Raw genomic sequence first — 22,658 nt, forward strand, 5'->3', positions numbered from 1 at the left:
CAGACTGCGGCATCCATACTCCGACGTTAGGGGGCAAAAACACTTGGCCCACAGAGCGTCCAATGTGCTCTACAGTCCAAAATAAAACCATAAAATTGTCACTCAGAGATTTTTGATTGTGTTTACCCCATTGCATGAGAAATTGTGCTCCGTTCAGTCGGCCAAGAACAGAGATGCTCAATACTTTTTTTCAATCCACATATGAGTTCTGGTTGAGTTCTGATTGTCCCTTTTTTGGGTTTCCAATAGTAGTCTTGCTGGTAGCTATAAATATCATCTGAGCGCTGTTGCCATATAATCCCTGAATCATAATTGGTGGATGCAATAGTTGATGGTTGGTGACTCTTGGTTAATTATTCCTTTCATTGTATTGTTTTCATACTTATCCCTATAGTTTCTTATGACAGGGAGCATGATTTCCCTAAGAGGCCTGGACAGTGCCAGTGTGGCCCTAAAAAAGGACCTTAGTCCTTTCTACTTCTAAATGATCCCTTACTTAGTCCTCGGAATTGCAGACTAGCATCTATATTGCAGTCGAGACACAAGTGATTGCGACTGAGAGGTGGGATGGTCAAAATACCACAAAATATAAACTTGTTTGCCTTCAGAGAATCTAAGTAAAAAATAAGGGAGAAATGAGAGGGAGTGAGAAAGAGAACATCAAAGGATGATTATATTTCATTATTGCCTTCTGGCTCTGCATTCAAAGACATGTACTAAACACGGGTTGTTTCGCTGTACAGCAATTTACAAAGCATAGAGCCACACCGGTACATCTGTTCTTATGACAGCTTTGAAATAGAGGATAGTATGGATATTACGTTTATAATGGACAGGGAGAAGTATTAGCAGCCCTTTGAAACGACCTTGTATGAAAGGTTTATCCTCATTCAAAGAAAACTATTAGAGGCAAGATGAAATTAACTGAACATCTTATGATAGAGATTTATTATAACAGTCTATTTGAATGGCTTTTTCTTTAGTGTTGGGCTAAGGTGGAACAGTAGACAGTTTTGATAAACTACGGTTGTTAAAAAAGTGTCACATGCAGATGTTACACTTGGAAAAATAATACCTCTTCAGCAATACTGTTTTACTTATTGCCAGATTGAAATCAAATGTAAAACATCTCAATACACTTAACTGTAAAAATAACAATAAAATAAAACATAAAAAACAAGAAATGTACATTACAACAAAATAAAGTATACAAAACAAGAAATAATACACCTCCATCCAGGACACCAGTCTGTGAATAACTGTCTTCAGGTCACAGGGGAGGTGATTGAGCCAGCCAGTGATCTCTAACTCTGCTACACTATATATACAAAAGTATGTGGACACCCCCTGCAACACTCACTACCAAGTTCCAAACTGCCTCTGGAAGCAACGTCAGCCCAAGAACTGTGTGTCGGGAGCTTCATGAAATGGGTTTCCATGGCCAAGCAGCTGCACACAAGCCTAAGATCACCATGCACAATGCTAAGCGTCGGCTAGAGTGGTGTAAAGCTCGCCGCCATTGGACTCTAGAGCAGTGGAAACATGTTCTCTGGAGTGATGAATCAAGAGAGCTTCACCATCTGGCAATCCAACGGACTAATCTGGGTTTGGCGGATGCCAGGATAACGCTACCTGCCCCAATGCATAGTGCCAACTTTAAAGTTTGGTGGAGGAGGAATTATGGTCTGGGGCTGTTTTTCATGGTTCGGGCTAGGCCCCTTAGTTCCAGTGAAGGGAAATCTTAACGCTACAGCATACAATGACATTCTAGACGATTCTGTGCTTCCAACTTTGTGACAACAGTTTGGGGAAGGCTTGGGGAAGGCCCTGTTTCAGCATGACAATGCCCCCGTGCACAAAGCGAGGTCCATACAGAAATGGTTTGTTGAGATAGGTGTGGAAGAACTTGACTGGCCTGCACAGAGCCCTGACCTCAACTCCATCGAACACCTTTGGAATGAATTGGGACACCGACTGCGAGCCAGGCCTAATCGCCCCACAGCAGTAACCGACCTCACTAATGCTCTTGTGGCTGAATGGAAGCAAATCCCCACAGCAATGTTCCAACATCTAGTGGAAAGCCTTCCCAGAAGAGTGGAGGCTGTTATAGCAGCAAAGGGTGGACCAACTCCATTTTAATGCCCATGATTTTGGAATGAGATGTTCGACAAGCAGGTGTCCACATACTTTTGGTCATGTAGTGTATATCATCAGATCTAGGCAACTGTATGCAATGCAGATTTCCAGCACAAACCACTTGTAATGGACTTAAGTTTGAATACTTGACCATTTCCATCAATGACTATCACAAAATACTTCAAATTGTAGCCGTCAATTCATCTGACGATCAACTCTGAAAACGACTATGGATAATGATAGAAAATGTTGTTTTTGGCAGCCATATATTCTGATGGTCTTCAGTGCCCACTGCCCTGCCTAAGAAAAAATACAGGAACACTAACATCAGTGGCAATCAGAAAATGACATTAAAAGGTATATAATAATATTTGGTAAAACTTTACTTAAAGCATCCAGCTAGCTTTATAACTTGTTATAATCATGTATGAGCCTTTATAATGTCTTATAGCAAGGCTTGTAATGTTTTATGTATTTCTATGCATACCCTTTTCAACTGTCTCAAACTGCTGTTATTTAGTCCGGATCATTATGAGATTATTATAAGACATTTATAAAGGGGTCATACATGCATCATGGCATTATACCTGTAGGCTTCAAGTGGTCCATTCAGGGGATGGATTGATATTCAATGTATGTTTTTAATAAAAAGGAACTGACCCCAACTCTGAACCCAAACCCTGTTATATCTAGCCTACTCATGTAAACCCCCAGTGTCATAAAACAGCTATGGGAATGAAATTGGACAAGTTCAAGTTATGATCACGAGAAATGTGCCTGCTCTGCAATAATGTTCTCACTGTCGCACCTGGGTAGCCGCTGACGCCATGTGGGACTGACCAATCAGACTTTACAGGAGCACGGGAAGCTCGATGGCATCTTATATGGGCGTGGATTAGATGCGTGTGCGAGATCGGACAGCGAACTGATTGGCTGCGGCAATTCCTATACAGATTTTGCGGACCGACCGGTCCTACACTGTCCGGCTGTCTTATCCGGATATACCGGGACAGAAAAAAATCTGTTTGACAGACAGACAGACGCTCGTAATTTAAAAAATCGAGCATACGCCTGGAGAGAGCGCAACACAGTGCCACGGATACTAAGACGAGGATGAAAAGTAGGAAATAGAGAGAAGGTGCGACAGCAATTTGTCCCTAATAAGAAGACCGTGACACAGGTTTACATTCAGGATTATGCATGCATCCCTTGTGCAATAATATTACTCCACATGCATTATAAACTTTCCATTTATCGCATGCTCTCTTCCTCTAGCCACCTCCACCTTTTTCTCATTTGCACACGTAACCTATGTGTGCCGCGCGCGCAATTACGCACAATCTCTCCCTCCCTCCTTCCCCTCTGCCACTCAGTCATTATCTCTCTCCTCACGCACACACACGCTCGCTCACTTTTCGTGGGAGAAAGTAGGAAGGGGGAAAGAGAAAGGAGAGAGAGTGATTTCAGGTCTCTCTCTGCTGTGGGTACTCATATCCACTCCGCTGACTCAATGGAGCTTTAGCACTAGGGATATAAAATCAAATATTTATTGCCCGTACCCCTTTTACTATTTAAATTTGTACATAGCATAGGTAGATATAGGTCACTTATTAAAGAAGCGATAAGGAGAGGTAAAAGACGTGCCTTTTTCTCTTTTTTTTGCCTCACAGAAGGTCCAGTCGAAACTCTCTTCGACTGACTTTCTGTGAGAGAGGATAACTAATTTGAACATATCCTACCTTATAGTCCAACGTCAAACAACTACAAAACTATGGATATTCGAGATTGCCCTTTTCGGAAGAAGCGGAGACCATGGCGTGTGGACCTTTCCTCTTTTGCCTTGGTAACCCTGGTGCTCGCGCTGTGCCAACTACCCGTGGCTCGAGCAGGTAAGATGGCTTTTCTTTTAAGCGTTCCAGTGAGACTTTGCAGCTAAATATTTGTCTGAAATGCCATGTATATTGTACCAAATCTCAGAATTGTCAAGCACTGACTGCCTGTACCGTGCTATTTGCTTTCGAAAAGTGATGCTATTTGGCAAGATTTCCAACGATTGTAGCCTAGGTTTACAGGTGACCTGTGGTAGTTTAGCCTACTGCTAGCCTAAATTACCTAAAAACAGTACATTCTGAATAGGGTTTATAACTAATTTAATGTTTTTCTCAAACAATATTTTGAGGCATTCATGTCTTCTTCCTCAAGAGACCGTGGTGAAAGGCGCTGCGCTGACAGGTGTCAGTCAGTTCCCTGTTGCAGTTAGCCCAACCGCTCAACCATTTCGGGTATATTTAGACGTTTTTTGTGGTGGTTGTAAATGTAATGTTTTCTTCTACATTTGACAATATCTTTAAACGAATTAAGTGGAGGAATTATTGCTTTAAGGAGGAATTAAGTTACCTTTTTGAAATTTTTTGACAAGCTCGTGCGCCATTGCGCATGGATGAGCTTTTCATTCCAGACGGGGCCATAGGATAGGACGGTGCGTTCAGCAGCCAACATTATACTGAGCTAGGCTACTTTGGAGTTCACGTCTGATTTATCGTTCTCTTCACTACTGGATGTAGGTCTGTGCGTATGTGGATATACAGTGGCAACGTCAAAGTAATGACTGTGGACATGTTATAGTGACTTGATTAGATGTTTACCAGTTCGCCCCTCCTTATCACCTCTCATCACCCTTTTGTTTTGTGAGGAGAGTCTACTTGTGATAGCCCATAACTTACGTTGTTTAACATTGGTCACCTCTATTGTTTTTTGGGTTTCTAAAAATAGTTACCATTGTTTTTATGAAGTTACTGTATCATGATTGAATCATTTTATTGATTTGTATGATCCTTTTGAACAATAAGCAGTTTAAAGCAAACAACAACAGTTTATTATTAATAATAGCCTAATAGCCGATCAATAATTGTAATTAGGTATACTAATAATTAGGTTTTTATAATCAGTTATCGTTATGATTATAATACTTTTAATTAAACATGGTTAACTGTTTATTTTAAGATTCAACAGCATCAATGCATAATTGTTTTTCGAAGAATTTGGTGTCAAAGAATGTCTTCAAGGCAGGACGGTAATTCCGTGACTGACCACTAGATTATAACATGCGCATTTGGATCTTTCCGTCATTTTTAACACAGAGGTACCATTCATTCCCTCAACTCTACTAGTTATGCTCTTAGTAAAATGTTACTTTTGTAGAATTTGACATTTATCAATTATTTATTTATTCAGTTGGACATAGGTAACTAATAACAATCTTGGCCAATTTGAATAGGCCTACAATTGAACCATTAAAGTTGACACCTTATTATGCTAATATAATAGGCACTCATATAATTATATTATAACATAATAATATCCTACAGTTTTATATAGCAATTGCATAATGAGCTTTATCCCAAATGTATGAGGCCCACGTAAGAAGAGCACTGCTTGTAGTGCCTGCGTGGGAAACCTCTTGCAAGATATTGGCAATGTAATAGATTAATATAGCCAGCATTTTCAAAAGACAGCTGTTCTCTTCGGGTGCAACATTGGATGAATGCGACTTTCATTTGCAGTTTTGGTTGATTACGCTTTAATGCCCGAGGCGTTTTAAGTGGGAATAGATGCTAGTGTGTACTGATGGGGGTTTCTACCATAATTTGTGCGCTCTTCTGTTTTCCTTGGCTCGAGTTCCAATTTCAGATTGCAGAGCCGATTGCATTTTCCCGTCGTCCGACTGCTGTGTGTATTTTGAAGGAGGATGTCTGAACATTTTTGCTTTTTATTAATAGGTTATTATACGGTAGTGTGCGCTTCTGCAAGAGTTAGTCGAAGAGAGAGAGAGCGGTATCGAGAGTGAATGCGTAAGTGTCTCGGAGTGTATGTTCGCTTTGTACAGTTGTGTTTGTGTATATGCGTCTGTGAACCCTATGGATTTTTTTCCATTTCGGGTGTGGAAATGCCCCTTTCAAATGAATGTGCACCTCTGTGTCTCTGACACCTTGAACTGTTTTTCTGACGTTATGACCTATATGGATGGAGTGTGCTTGCAAAAATGCATAAGATAATTTTAATGTTCAGAAGTGCTTTCCATTTATTAGAATTCGTAGTTAACGAACAGAATATTCGATGGATTCATATAATCTTCTTTCCATAGTTGGGCACACTCGTGCATAATTGCGCGGGAATGGCCTTAAGCACATCAGTACGAAGAGGCAGTATCTAAACGTTCATTCAAACCCCTGCTACTGCCCATGCTACTGTGTGAGAGCTTCTTGGTTTATGATGTTCACAAATGGCATTTGGATATGGGCTATACACTAAAGACTAAACAGGTCCCCACCCAGGCAATGAAAGCCGAATTAAAGATGGACTGTGCTGTGGTGGCTCCCTCAGAATGTCTGGCCCTACTGTTTATGCTCATCCCACTGGGATGTATAGCATGACAGACACAGAGGGTAAAAGGAATGAAAGCAGGGTTTTGTACATTAACAAAATAGGTGGGCAATATTTTCTTAACATGGATGTTCCTTAACCTCATTTCAAAGCAATCATTCTCAAAGAACGGTCTGTCTCACTTATTCTAACCAAAACACCTTCCCTCACACCCGCTTTCCCCTGCGCTCTCTCACTCTTTCTCCCCCTGGCAGTCACAGAGGTAGTGAATAGAGCCACTGTGTGGCAGACCAGTAGGGCCCTGGCTATTTGTCCTCAGCCTATGCCACAGGCATGCTTGTGGGTGTACGTAAGTGTGAGTATTTATCTATGTGTACTCTGCAACTGGAGGCCTGTCCACTTTATTGTCCTTTGTCTTGTATTTTTTCCCGTGTCCTGTGGGACGTATTATTCACATATTTCTTGTTTTCACTCTCTCGCTCTCTCTCTCTCTCGCTCTCTCGGTCTCTCGCTCTCGCTCTCTCTCACTCACTCACTCTCTCACTCTCCGTCGCTCTCTCTCTCGCTCTCTCTGTCTCTCGCTCTCTCTCACTCTCTCTTACTCTCTCTCACTGTGTCACTCTGTGTCACTCTGTGTCTCTCTGTGTCTCTCTCTGTCTCTCTCTCTCTCTCTCTCTCTCTCTCTCTCTCTCTCTCTCTCTCTCTCTCTCTCTCTCTCTCTCTCTCTCTCTCTCTCTCTCTTTTCCCCTCTCCCTCTTTCTCTCCTTGGCATGCTTGTGGCTTTTGTCCAGTTGCATGTTGTCCCTGAAGTTGAGCAGTACCATAGCCGCTTTAGCTGCCTCCAACAGGTAGCAGCAGTGGTGCAGAGCTCATCAGACCAGCACACTAAATACCAGATACTGTTCAGTCACAAGGCCCTAGTGTTAGTGTACCATGAGAGGAGTCCCTCTCCTCCATTCACTTATCATGAGAGTTGATGAGTGGTTCAGGGTCGGTCAAGAACCCACAAAGGAAAACCAAAAGGGCATCAAAGCGTCCACAATTGGTCATGAACCCACACCCCCAGTTGCCCACATTCCACTCCGCACACCCAGAGATAGACTTAGGGCTTGGCCCAGACTGCGGCAATACTGTAGATGTGAAACATGCACAACCGAAGGCCCTAACTGCGTATCAACCATGTAAAGCTGTAAATCAGAAGTCTTGCAGTGTCAAAAGGGCCTACCCAGTTCACTTCGCCGCCAACCATAAATGTCATAGTCACGTTTCAGACTAACCGCAGTAGCCCATCAGACTAGAGGCCCTTTCAGCGCTCTGCTTTTGAGGAGATTATTTGGGTTTTGCGAGAGAGATAGTTAGACATCTTTCCTTCAAGGGTTTTCTGAAAATGGACTTGCCAAAGCATAATCATACACTGTCAGTCTAGACCTACTGTTCCTGGTAGACTAATCACTGTCATTTTCCTGGTTGTAGGAAGTGTGTTGGAGTGTCTGGGAACTCAGATGGGTGCTTTTGCATGTAGATTTGTATCAATTATTTCAGACTGGCAATATTTTATACGTTTTGAAGGCATCAGCTGTCCATGAGTGGACATGCATGAGATGTAAGAATATAAATGACAGATAATGCATTCTGCTATTGCAAAGTCTAACTCCAGAACTGAAGTTATAATTTATGGACCTAGTCATCTAGAATTCTCTTGCTATTTTGTGTCGTTTTTGATCACGATAAGTGTTTTAGAGACCTATGATTTGCACAATGTATGGTTGCAGAGCCCCTGGCGCAAGAGAGTCTGACAGCTTTGCTTTTGGGGACAATTCACGGGAATCCAGACCAGTTGCTGTGTTTAAATGGCTGCTTGTATGGTCTATACCACCCCTGACCCCCTTCATATAACATATTGGGCCATTTAGAGATGAAAAACCATAGCCTGCCATCGTGTCCCACCTCACATGATGTTCTAATTCGAGATAATGTTCACCGATAAAGATTTCAAAATGTTAGGTGATTTTCTGAGGGGAATTTCCAAATTCGGATGGGCTGTTGCCAAGGGTCTCCATAAACGATGATGATACCTTATTGTTCTGTAATCTACATAGTTCCACAGCACTATTTAACAAGCCTGACTTTATCACCATTCCTAGGCTCAGTGATAAATGGGGTGTAAGCTCTTCGGTATACTTTGCTAAAGTCTGGTTGGTTTCACTGTTTACCAGTCAGACTCATGATTGTGTAGAGTGGTGTAAAGCTGTATGGCAGCCATGTTACATTACAAAGTTTATGTTGTGTATCTATATAAGGCATTGAATTTGGACTTAGGCCTACATGTAAAACAGAGTTGTGGAGCACCTGGTTAGGATGTGGGACTAGTTAAGCCATGTGTTTAACATGGAAGGGCACTATCTTGTTACTTCCTGAGTTGGGATTCTTGCTTGTACTTCTATTGGATACTAGGCCTAACTGCCAAGAAGACATGTGCAGTATTTTAGCCTTCCAACTTTGCTTCAGTTCTTTATTTGGCGGTGGCTGTCTGGGCTGTATGTTTTAGTTGACTACCAAGGCCTATCATATTGTGGTCCACGTATCCTCCCTTAGGGCTAATCCTATCCTAGGCCCAACTGAGTCACTGGCTGAACTGCACCACATTCATCGCGGTCCACGTTGGCACTCTGCAGTAGAACTGCCGATCGGGGATATGCCTACCCTTTGTAGCATAGGGCAATGGTTAGGTTTACATCTTCCTAGCCTGGTTAAACCAGACAGAACGCTACGCTCAAAGTAAAACATTAGTGAACGTAGCACTCAGTCTGTTTTAACCAGGCTATAGCTAATCCACCTCCTCACTGGCTTTATGTTCAACAGAATGAGCTGTGATTCACCACTGTCCACCATACTGTCCAGCTAGTCTTATCCTACCATTCACCCAGAATTGCTTGAGGGTACGATCTCATAGAGAAATGGGTATAGCATTGACTTGTGATCTTCTTTATAGCACCGATTGTGACCTTCTACTCTACTGAATGTTTTTTTCAGAGGCTGCAGGTCTCAGACAAAATAAAGTGCAACCGTTACGAGGTTAGGCCTAAGCTGTAGTCAGGGGCTACAATTGATTGTCTGATAATGTGATCTCCTGTCTAGTAATGTCTCTGTCAAATGAAACATGTTTGGAGATATCCATGACCATATTAGGACAAGACATTGAGGTGTGTTAGCTAGGCTGTTTAAAACGTTGATTGTACCAAACACTGCATGTACATGTCAGACGACAAGTTTTTTCTTGAATTATACGATATGGCAAGGTTTCATCAGTTGTTTTTGTGGAATGTTTGATGGTTAGAAGTCGTTAGAAGTTTCTCAACTTGAGGTTGAGTTCGTCAATCTTCAATAGCCTCTTATACTTACCCCAGGCAACCCTTCCAAACATCTGACCCTCTTTGAAATCTCTACCGCATTGTGCATTCTTTCATATTAAATCCTAATTGTATATAAATATATGTATATCATGTCTCAATAACTCCTTTTTATAGTGTGGTTGTTTATAATGGATTTTCTGTCTGTGTACATGGATGATTATAAATACATTATAACTATAGAGAATGATGTAAATTATAGGCCTAACCCCCAGTCTGAGCTGAACACACACGCCTAACTATTGTGGTTGGCTGGAGAGAACGAGAGAGAGAGGGAGAGTGAGAGTTGCACGAAAGAGAGGAAATCGAGGACAAACTTGGTTTTGGTCTGGATTCTTGCCTTTTTTAAAGGCAAGAATCATCTTCAATCATCTTCCATGTCCTCTATGTTTTAGCTCTTTTCACTTCCTATTTTTGTCTCCTTCTCATTCCATCCTGTCTGTAACACTTTTCTGTTCTCTCTCTTTGTTTTTCTCTCTTTCTCTGTCTCGCTCTAACAATGTCAGCTTGGTGTGACAGTAAAGGTGAGAGGTCAGGGGTCAAGGTGTCAGGTTGTGTGTCTGTCTGGTATTTGGCGCCGTACGAGGATGCCCCAGAAGAAAGAGTGAAAGGAGCAGGGGGTCGAGGTGGTAAACAAGAGGTTACCCACGGGGTGAGGTGAAGAACGCTCCTCAGTCCTGGTTTCTTAGCCTCCTTGTTTAACGTTGGACAGGGTTACAAAAGCTCTGCGATGTTAATGGGAACCAGTGCACCGGCCTAGAGGGTCATCTGGAGTGTGACTGGTCTGGTCTGCAGTGGTTTCATAGGGCTCTGTTTAGCATGTGTGTGTATGTCATGTCACCTAGTCTCCTTCAACAGTGTCTGTTCGGAGTCTCTGTGTTTGGACAACAGGATTGTTTGTTTCACTCCGTTGGTTTTGGGTCAGTTAACTGTTTTATGGTCAAAGATGTATTGGCCTGGATGTATGGAGTACGTGTTTAAACTGTGATCAGTTATGTTCAGTTTTATTGGTGTGTGTGGTGTGTGCCTTAGTGTGTGTGCTGTACAGTATGCATTCTGTCATGAATACAATGAAACAGTAGGCTATACCCTTTAGAGTTTTTTGCCATCCTATCAAAGCATAGATTGCTTTTCGGCCTCAATATATCGTTTGTGTTTTAACATTAATTATACCTTTGGAAAGAATTGAAGGTGAAATAAGACATGGAAGTGCAGATAGAAATGTAACAAACAGAGCTAACAGGAGTCCTTATTCTACCTGACAGACAATCACATCTGCTCTACACAGTCCTTTTCTATCTGAGCGTTCTGTCACGTTTCACCCTCCTGAACAGGCTCCTTTCTAACAGCTGTCAGGAGAGTTCTGTGTCTGACCTAGCCCCATCTAGTGGTCAATTAAGTTAATTACATTAAAGCAGCCGTCCCGCTCCTGTTTCTTTACCTGAACTTCATTACATTGCACTACATTTTCCAATAGTCTTACATTTAGGATTGTTTTGATTGGGCTTAATGCTATATGTGAATCATTTTCGTTGATAACAAGGCCTACATATAAAAGACACAATTTCTAACATCCTGGTTGATAATGGTTGGAGTATACTACTGTATGTAGGCTATTTGGGTGAAAGAAAATGGATAGGCTAGTTCAATGACTGTGATTCCATAATCACTGTAGCTCACTGTCCGGTGTATGTGACAATAAAACATCGTTTTAATTTTTAATTTTTACTATGCTTCTGTGAATAAAGCAACTTATGCAACTGTGAATAAATCATTTACAGTACAGGGTGTTAACTCCCTTCACACACCTGGTACTCCCCTTTAATGACGCTGTGTACAGGGTGGTCTCTACTCTGTGACCATATGTGAGTGGTTAAAGGAGAGGGAGAAAGGATAAATAAAAGCAGGCAAAGAGAGAGCGGGGGCTTGCCTGCCTTGTCTACCCCTGTCTGGCTCCATATTTTCCACTCCTTGTATGTTTTTTTTGTGGGTGTGTGTTTTTGACGTTATATTTTCGTTCGTCCTCCTCTCCCAAGGCCTCCTGGCAGGAAGGGCCCATTGAGCAGAGCAGCGGTGAGCGGGCCGAAACAGAGGTGCTCATTGTGCGTGTGATCCTGCTGAGGAATCTGATACCGTATCCAGCATCACAGGGCCGAGCTGCCTGCATTTTCTCTCCTCCTCCCTCTCTCATCCTCTTTCGCTCTCGTCCCTCTCTCACTGTCTCTCTCATCCTCTCTCTTTCTCCCTCGCTCCCTCGCTCTCTCCCTCTTTCCACCCCCTTCTCTCTCTTTCTCTCCCTCTCTCCCCCCCCGTCTTGTTCTCTCAGTTCCTGTTTTGGAGAGTAAATGGGGCATTACAATATCACTCTCCCTCTCTCTGTCTGTAGAGAATTCCCTCTCTGCTACACCCTTGATCCGTCCTCTCTCTGAGTTAGTGTGTTGGTAATAGGCTGAGGTCCCGATTCTCTGAGTCAATATTAACGCACCATTTGAGAGTTCACCATCTGTCATCTAAGGCCTTCAAACAGGTTGCTAGCAGGGTGTCACCTAAACACAATTAGCCTGTATTGGATCATTGTGATGAAAATGATATAATATCATATGGTCCAGTTCATTGGTATTGAGACTCCAATACAGAGTACATGCTGGTTTATGGGAATAATAGTATCCTATCATTCCATATGAATGTGCTTTGGTTGGGACATTTTTTCAATGAATCAAAAGATACATTCCTATTCCAGGCTAGGATTGCTTTTCTCTTTCATTTCAAAGGTGCTGTTTATTAAATAGGCTGGAAATGGCTATAGTAAATGTGGCTTACTGTTTTTTTTATGAAATGGCAACAATAAAGACAAAGTTGTAATTTGAATTCATATCTGTGGAAATTCAGTCATTCCAATAATTCCTGCCTTTAAAATGCTTGTCTGGCATCATAAGGATATTAGGACTAGTGTTACTGCAGGGTGCACTATAAATGAAACTTTGCCGCCCACTAACAGTATAGAAAAATGTACCTAGCGTCTCGAACACAGATAGAGCAGCCAAGACCATCTCTGAATGAAATAATACATCCTTGAGAAAAGTCCCTCCTCTGAAACATAGTGAAGAAAGATGGGAGTACTTAACTTGCTTAGGCTGTACACACTGCTCTCTTGTTGGAGTGTCCAGGAACTTAGTCACATTCCTGAACCAACCAAGGGCCCCATTCCGGCTAAATTGGTAACTGGGTGGAGTCAAAACGATTAATCCTGCTAGGTAATAGAGCATGTTTGAAGGAATAATTGCTTTGTTGAGTACATTAATTCAAGCATGCAAGTTGTTTGACTTATCTCAGAAACTCTGTTTCCTGGTTTGATTGAATAAGGCAGTAGCATTCCACATCTTATCCAACCCAAGTCTTACTTGGGCAGAATAGACAGGTTCAACGTGGCACATTGAGTGAGGGCCAGTTTCCCAGACCCAGATTAAGCCTAGTCTTAGCTAAAGAGCACGCTAAATGGAGAATCTCTATTGAAAGTGCTTTTTAGTCCAGATGTAGGCTTAATGTAGGGAAACTGGCCCTGAGGAGTCAGCCCATTGGTTCAGCCAAGCAAAGTATGGGTGACAGACAGTCATACCTGGTATGGAGGCAGGATGTGAGATTGGCGGTGATGTCTGCGGTCGGTGTATTCTGTTTGCACAGACTTCCATGACTCAGCACTATCACATTTATGGTACTTGTTATGTTTGCTTGACAGACACTGGTAGAATAGAGGAGACTGTTCCTCAGGTTAGATAGAGTGTATAAGATGGTGGACTAGACTTGGGGACTTTCTATTGCCGTAAAAGCTTTTGCATTTATTTTCCTTACAGCAATAATTATGTCTATGATACTTTGACATCTGATGAGTGTAACTGTAGGATATAGGCCTAATATTGAATCTACAAATCTAACTGGAATGGTGGTGGGTCTCAGACCATGACCTATACAGAAACGTATTATGATATGTAAGATGATTCTAATCAATTGCAATCAATGTCAAAACTATATCATGATAGAGTCCATTCATGAATATGTAACAAAGGATCACGACCATAACTCCATGCAGTTTTGTCTATTAACCCTCTCTCTCTCTCTCCGTCTCTCCTCAGATCCAGTAGATGTGTTGCGGATGCTGCAGCTGCCCTCTCTCCCCGAGGGGGTGCGGAAGGTTCCAGGCTTCTGCACCTCCCGCCGTGCCGGCTCTGGTGACCATGCCTACCGCATCACCAAGAAGGCCCAGATCTCTGCCCCCACCAATCAACTCTTCTCAGGTACAGTACCTCTATATCCATGTCTAACTAGGGTCGTGTTCATTAGGCAGCAAATGGAAGAAAGTGGACTCAAACAGGGAGGGATTACCTGGACTTTCCTAATAAGAAACATTCATTTTTGTTTTCTGTTGCAAAACGTTTTAAAATGTTTTCCATTGAGTGCCCTAATGAACACGACCCAGGCCTCAACTGGACTGACGCTACAACATACCTCATCTCTCAGATTGACTTGGAAAGATGTGGTCGACATTACCTGTAAATGGGATGGATTGCTGAAACAATGGACACAGACTGGGGCATACAATGTATGCCACGTGCATTCTGTGAATGTATTTTTGTAATGTGTCGTGATTGCTATTTTTGTTCCTATCATTGTTTTTAGTTTTTAATGTTTATTTTCATCTTACAATTACCATAAGGAGGATAGTTGGGCCATAACTTTGCAGCTTTAGTGTTACATTGCTTTTGCGTTAGGCATATCATTATTTCATGCAAGAGCATGTGAAATTGAAATGGCTTTGGAATAGCCTAAACAAATGAAGAGCCAACTAACTACCGTCTGAGACCCTGAAGCGCACTAGGATAGTAAGTAGCACTTATGTGGTTGAAAGCTCATTTTCTTAGTCTGGGTTTTTGATTTTTCTACACCCACCTCTTATGTCTGTTCACACTTCAATCCTTTAAATTCCAATAAAATGTGCAGCTGTCTGCTCTTAGACACCCCTAACTCTAATTTGTCATCAATCGTCTACCCCGCTACTGTGTCTAATATCCTCCCTCTCTCCTCTCTTCTTTCTTCCCCCAATGCCTCACTCTCTCCTCTCTTCCTTCTTCCCCCAATTCCTCCTTCTCTCCTCTCTTCCTTCTTCCCCCAATGCCTCCCTCTCTCCTCTCCTCTTCTTCCCTTCATGCCTCCTCTTCCAACCCTCTCCTCCAGGTCGTTTCCCGGAGAATTTCTCCATCATGGCCCTGGTCAAGGCCCATGCGGGCCTCCAGGCCTTCCTGTTGTCCATCTACAGTGAGCAGGGTGTCCAGCAGCTGGGTGTGGAGCTGGGACGTTCCCCCGTCTTCCTGTACGAGGACCAGACCGGCAAGCCCGCCCCCGAGGACTACCCCCTCTTCAGCGGCGTCAACCTGGCCGACGGCAAGTCAGTAACAACACATCCCGCGGCTCTGTGTGTGTGTGTGTGTGTGTGTCTGTGTCAGTGTTTGCATGTGTACTGGGTTTGATGGACTGGGGTTTTCAGTGTTTGCATGTGTACTGGGTTTGATGGACTGGGGTTTTCAGTGTTTGCATGTGTACTGGGTTTGATGGACTAGGGTTTTCAGTATTTGTTGTTTTTGTTTTATGCAACTGTATTATATCATATGAATATCTTCTTGATAGGTCAGATTTTGCAGGGTTGTTATGAAATTTGACAAATTTTGCCTCAGTGTCTCAGAACGGTGGTTTTCAAATCGCTCCTCAAGGACTCCCAGACGTTTCACAATTTAGTTGTAGCCGTGAAATAAGTCACTGATTCAACCTATCAAGGGCTTGATAATTAGTTGACAAGTTGAATCTGGTGTGCTAGCTCTGGAATAGTTCAAACACATGGAACGGCTGGGGGTACCAGTGGAGAGGTTCGAAAACAGACTGTTATAAGTCTTTCACACACACACACACACACACACACACACACACACACACACACACACACACACACACACACACACACACACACACACACACACACACACACGTACAACTTACACTGTATACATTGGGGTTTCCTTTAAGCAACCCCCTCCAACACATTACACAGTTGTGCTTTACCTCCTCCCTGCCTATAGGTGGCACCGCATCGCTATCTCCGTGTCGAAGAAGAACGTCACCCTGCTCCTGGACTGTAAGAAGCGCATGACCAGGGCCCTGCCCCGCAGCAACAGCCCTGTGGTGGACACCAAGGGCATCACCATGTTCGGAGCACGCCTGCTGGACGAGGAGGTCTTCCAGGTCAGAGGTCACACAGTCAGGCACTAGTCACTTGTGCAATAGAGCTGTACATGGCACTAGTGCCATAGTGATATACATGACACTAGTGCCATAGAGTTATACCTGTCCCAATATTATTAGACTGCTATCTTTTCTCAACTCCTCTCCTTCCTGAGCATTGATAGAAAGACTGAATATGGGTCTAACTTCTTTCTTTGACCTATCAAGTTCTTATAGGTTTGTGGTATCGAAGGAAAAGGGGCTAGGATTGTGAAGGCTACTGGGACACGGTTGCAGTTAATACCTGTTGTAGTGGTAGCACTTTTATTAAGATGTTCAATCTGCTTCAGTAAACAGGCTACCATGTATGTTATTACCAAGCTGAACCACTCACATTGACAGAGTAACTGTAATGTTCTTCATTAACCTTCATGTTCTTCTTCTTCTTGTTTGTCCAACAAAAACCTGATGAACCCTTATTCCTTCAAAGGCAGCTGATCTGCTTTCAGCTCAGGAACTGATTCAAATGATATTACTTCTCATTTCAATGAAGTTTTCTGTTTGTTTTCTATTTCCCACAGGGTGATATCCAACAGCTGCTGATCGCATCCAACCCTCAGGCTGCTTATGACTTCTGTGAACACTACAGCCCCGACTGTGATTCCCCCCTACCCAAGATCCAGTCCCAGGACCCCAACACATACGTGAGTAACACAGCAAAACACCACATACACTGAACAGTAAACTGTAAGTGAATTAGGATTCACCATTGCACCACTACAAGGCACAACATTTTTATATAGTACTTTTACCACTTAGTATCAATGGCGCTCACGTCACTAGAGTCTATCTATGCAGTCCAGCTACTTCAAACATCACGACCACAACATAAAGCAACTCAGGACCACACAACCCAGTGCAACACAACACAACACAGAATAGCATTGTGCTGCTATCCTTAGCCCCAATATTCACTGATATGAAGGCATGTCCACACAAACCCCTCTGCTCACTAAAGGCAGTGAGGCCTCATCATCTCCAGACATATACAGCTCCAGGAAGTCATCAAAGTGCTGCTCTGTCCTCTCGCATTATGAGTTTGTATCTATCCACTTTCCACCTCACCTATGTGTGTTCTGAGGGAATTAAATAAAAGCAGAGCCCTTTGTTTACCACTACAAACAATACACAATAAAAACATGGTACTTCAGTAATACAGGCAAACGGATGAGAAACTGATCAGAAGTAAATTCATGTCATTTGTTTCCTCTTGGTAAAAATGTCGTAACATTTTTTTTTGGGTTTGTTGAAATCCTAATGCAATACTTATTTCAATAAAGACACACAAGCATTGAATGACAGTTGATTTGCACTCAACTTGAAAAAAGTGCTGTTTTAGAACAAAATGGAAGACAGAAAGGTCATGGAAAGAGGATGATACAATCAGACTGCTTCTCTACTCTTCATCATTTCATTTCATGACTATAAGGAGAAGTATCGCGTTGGATGCACCAATCACAGAAAACATGTATTAGAAATGCTGCTGAAATAAGTGCTGTTGAATGAATATAAATCGCTGTGGTTTTATTCATTGCGTTTGTTTTCTCATTCATCAAGATCCTCCACGTGTCTCCATTACTATGGCTCCAGACATTAATCGACACATGGAGTCCTAATGAATCGAAAAACATTTATTTTATTTTCCAATGCACTCATCCCCACCATATTTCCCCCTTCACTTCTCCTTTCATGCCTTCCTCCTCACCCCCTCTACCTTTCTCTCCCTTTGAAACTCACTCTTCGCCCCTCCTGTCCTTCATTCCTCTGCCTATATGACCCTCTTGCCCACCCCCCATCTCTATCAGTACTTTGATGAGGAGTAAGATGACCATGAGTACCTCTATTATTATGGGGAAAAACAGAACCCCCCCCCCCCCCCCCCCTCTGTCCATCTCCCCCTCCTCCCGACCAGGGGGCCCCACTCAACAGGTAAAGAGGGAGCAAGATAATAAAAATAGAGGGAAAGGAGGGAGAGATAGAGGCACAGAGAAAGAGGAATGAAGGCAAATATAAGGTTCAGGCTCAGTACATGAAAAAAAATGTACATCGTTTTTTGTATATTTATACCTTAAGCAATGAGAGGGATTTCTTACTGTAAGAAATCCCTTTCTGTAAGAAATCCCTTTCATAACCCCTGTATGTAAAAAAAGTAATATATATATATCATATTATAAAAGTTTAGGTCACCATGCCTCTCTCCCTGTCACTCTATTTCTCCATACTCTCCTCTGTAATACTGCCCTTCTCATGGTGTCATTCACATGACCACTCATCCTCTTACATCACCTCGTTTCACCTCACCTATCACATTGTATTAACATTGTGTTATTAATGTTGTATTAATGTCATTTACATGTTGTCATTGTCGTATATATGAGTGTGTGTAGGTATGTTTACAATGTGGGGGCACTGGGGGTTCAGGTACAGCACACACTGCCCCTCTCTCCCTTATTCTCTGGCCACACTGGGCCGGACCAACTGTCAAGAGAAGGAAGGAAAATGAATGAATATGGATTATTACCCTCAACTTGGAAATAACAACCTAATGCAGTACATGTTTTGTATGAAAGTAAGCATTAAAGGTAGACTCAGTGATAGCGTCATATCACTGAGTTTGAGTCTCAGTTATGACAAAACAATGGAGCATTTGTATAAAATAACTAGCTGAGGATGAGGAAGGATTATTCTACTCAGACAGCAGTGGGTGAGAAAGGGCTGCCATGTGTGTCCGTATTAACATATCATTTGCATGTCTGATTCATTATGGAATTAACCACTGCATTTCTGCTTTTCATATGTATAAATATTACTGCATGCGTCCACATATTTGACTGTGTTATCGGTCTACCTGTCTTTTGGTCAATGTAAGGTATCGAAGCATCTGTCCCCCTGTACATCCATGGTTATGCATTTCCCCTGGATCTGGCATAAATATGCCCCTGTCTGCCCATTTGTCTGTCAATCTCTCTGTGTCTCAGTTTGACTGCCTGAGATTGTTAATGTCCCTTTTCTATGTTATATTATCCCTTTGTTGTCAATATCTCATTATGTGTACCATGCATGTTTCCCATAGCATGTCCAATTAGCTATTCTTTACATTTATGCACACACACTGTACATATTTTTGTATTCGCCTGAATTTGAATATATTTGTTCCTAGCTGTGTATTTTCTTCACTAGTTAAGATATCAGATCACACCCCAGTAAAACTAACTTTTGTTCGCCTGACACCCAATGCTGCTGCTTCTCTGTGGCTATGAGCTCACAGCTCTCTCGCAGTTGGACGGCTCAGTGCATCAGAGGCTTCTCAGAGTGTCCTTGGCTACAGCTTTACCTGATCGTTACATCCCCAGTGCCTCCGCAAACCACAGGCTCCAGTTTTCATTAGCACAAAGATGCTGCTTTTTTAATATGGAGAATGGCATTACTGGAGAGATCAGCATCCATGGCACTGTACGAGCTGAGTATTAGGCTACACATTGTATTAAATTGACTATCAAAAGATAATTCTACACTGAACCCTGTTGTAATTTGAGTCTTGTCATTGGCACATAGCAACATTCCTACCTTGCTCCAATTAGTCAAGGTTTCAATTGGCTTTAAAATGCTCAGTTCCTATCTTTCCTGTGCTACATTGAAACAACGTCTCTTTATAGGAACTGTAAAGCACCTTTGCCCACTTTCTGCTGTATCCAGTAATGCCAGAACAGTCTCAGTAAATCACCCAAGCCTAAGCCATCTTTAAATCACTGTCTCAAAACATCCACCCTTGTCTTTCTCTCTCCATCTATCCATCCCTTGTGCTTTCATCCCTTCCCACCCCCAATGTATCTCTCTCTCTCTCTCTCTCTCTCTCTCTCTCTCTCTCTCTCTCTCTCTCTCTCTCTCTCTCTCTCTCCCTCTCAACACCGACCCTCACAAACTACAACACAACACAACCAATACGCATGCACAACAGAAGGATGCCAATGGCAAGGCTGACAAACGCAAACCTGTAGTCGTTAAGGCAGATAAACCTGTAGTAGTTAAGGCAGAAAAACCTGTAGTAGTTAAGGCAGATAAATCTGTAGTAGTTAAGGCGGACAAACCTATAGTCATTAAGGCTCCCAAACCTGTAGTAGTTAAGGCGGACAAACCTATAGTCGTTAAGGCTCCCAAACCTGTAGTAAAGGTGGCAAAACCTGCCTCATCCAAACCTGTGAAAGCAGAGCTTGCCAAGCTTGAGGGCACAGCCAAACCAGCTAAAGCCGCACCTGCTGCCGCCAAGCCCACCAAAGCCAAGTTTGCCCCGGCCAAACCAGCCAAAGCCAAACCTACTGCAATTGAAGTCCTCCTGGCCAAGATCAAACCCACTACAGTCACACCAGTGGCAAAGCCCACACCTGCCACGAAAAAGGGCGAAAAAAAAGTAAATGCCAAACCTATAGTTGAGAAGAAAGTAAATGGTGAGGCCAAAGTCAATGGCAATGCCAAACCTATAGTTGAGAAGAAAGTAAATGGTGACGCCAAAGTCAATGGCAATGCCAAACCTATAGTTGAGAAGAAAGTAAATGGTGACGTCAAAGTCAATGGCAATGCCAAACCTATAGTTGAGAAGAAAGTAAATGGTAATTCCAAGGTCAATGGCAAACCTGTAGTTGAGAAGAAAGTAAATGGTGAGGCCAAAGTTAATGGCAACGGTAAAACTGCTGAGGATAAGAAAGTGAATGGAAATGGCAAAAGCAGCAGTGACAAAAAAGCTAATGGCAATGCAGAAGCAGCAAAACCTGAAACCACTAAAGCACAGCCAGAAAAAGAAGTCACTAAAGTTAAAGTAGAAAAAACTGTGGTCAGCAAAGTGAAACCAGCAAAAGCAGAAACCAAAGTAGTGGTAGCAAAAACCGAAGTCAAAGTTAAAGTAGTAAAAACCGAGGTCACTAAGGTTAAGGAAGCGAAAACCGAGGTCACTAAAGTCAAACCAAGAGAGTCAGTTGTCATCAAAGTTCCTCCCTTCCTCAAACCTGCACCGAAGAAAGAGCTGCCAAGCCCAGAACCTGCACCTGCACCTGCTTTCCCTAAGCCAGAGAGAACTAAGGTGGTGCTTGATGTAAATAACGTCAAATCGATGACCAAAGAAATGCCTCCCTTCGGCAAGACTGCATTCATTGGCACCGTCGTCCCTGTGCCGGAAAAACCAAAGAAGAAACTGGGCAACGGTTATCAACAGGTACAAACAAAGAGCCCGTGGTGGCAGTCCAGAGCTGTATCTTTCACCTATCCCTTCTGGGAACCAGGTTGTTCTCCATCCAGATTTTACTGCAAATGTTTGTTGAACAAGCAGGCTTGTAGTGTCTGCTTTAAATGGATGATAGTTTTAGTGCCACATTTTAGGCGTAAGAGTTTAGACTTTTTTTGACACACTTTTCAAATAAAGTTGGTCTGCAGAGAAGATCAACTATTTGTATACAATGATACATACCTTCACTATGGGTATATTAAGTTTATAGATTACATTAATACTAAAAAGCTGTGACACTTATTTGTTTCATATTCATATCTATTTAAGAAGTAACTGTTTTATACTTGTCTAAATTATACATAGAATTTACAAATCTTGGATTTACCATCTATAAAGCTAAAACTGCACAGTTTGACGCTATTTATGAATTTGCGTTAATTGTGACTGCAATACTTTTTCGACTGAACCACTAACAACTATAGAATTGAGTGTAAAACCTAGCTAGATGGTGGACTACCTGGTCCTCAGAAAGGAAGTTGGCGCATACCAACCTGGACCCTCTCCTCCGTTTATATATCATATGATCTATATGATGGTGAGAACCTATATGATATAGCGGTATAACAGACTGTCATATTGAAGCATGGCTATCTGTACAGTCTCCTCTCCGTTTCCTTACAAACTCCCCTTCAAAGCTCCTGAAACTCAGAACCTGTTCTCAATGTTCACACAAGGCCTGTTGTGTCTTTTCATCGTTAAATAATAATGAGTGGTGCACTAGTGAAGTGATTGAGCTGTGTGCATGTGTTTCTTACACAGAAAGAGGAGACATAAAACATATGTACCCACACAATCTGTAGACAACACAATACAACTTTTCACATTTCTCTCTGTCTTTACTTCTCTCAAACGTGTGTTTTCTCAAAGACGTGTCCCTGTCTTGATCATATTTGAATTAAATATGAATGAAGCAGTCTCACAGAAACGAAGCACGCTAAACATGCTTAGGTGTCAGTTCAACTTCATTCAGTGTACATCGTAGACCTCTGGCTCAATTACTATTACCATGCAAGTTGAATTGAGATGGGCGAGTATGTTAATGTAATGAAGCTCTAAGATGGTTTAAAAATATATATATGAAATGTCAAAACCATATGTATTACAATGATCAGATAAGTGTGCAC

The 22,658-nt window shown here is 42.3% G+C and overlaps 1 protein-coding gene across 1 annotated transcript in view; it reads left to right on the plus strand.

Moving 5' to 3' along the window:
* Window positions 1–3,907: 3,907 nt before the first annotated feature.
* Window positions 3,908–22,658, plus strand: part of LOC311131785 (uncharacterized protein) — a gene marked incomplete at its 5' end in the record, with an annotated part of 40,112 nt that continues 21,361 nt past the window's right edge. Inside the window, 6 exons of the mRNA XM_084164916.1 lie at window positions 3,908–4,025; window positions 14,060–14,221; window positions 15,159–15,369; window positions 16,055–16,217; window positions 16,778–16,900; window positions 20,215–21,462. Of these exons, the coding sequence (XP_084021042.1) occupies window positions 3,908–4,025; window positions 14,060–14,221; window positions 15,159–15,369; window positions 16,055–16,217; window positions 16,778–16,900; window positions 20,215–21,462 (2,025 nt within the window). The remainder of the gene's footprint in view (window positions 4,026–14,059; window positions 14,222–15,158; window positions 15,370–16,054; window positions 16,218–16,777; window positions 16,901–20,214; window positions 21,463–22,658) is intronic.

Source organism: Coregonus lavaretus, assembly GCF_964263955.1.
Source record: "Coregonus lavaretus genome assembly, chromosome: 7".
Taxonomy (NCBI): domain Eukaryota; kingdom Metazoa; phylum Chordata; class Actinopteri; order Salmoniformes; family Salmonidae; genus Coregonus; species Coregonus lavaretus.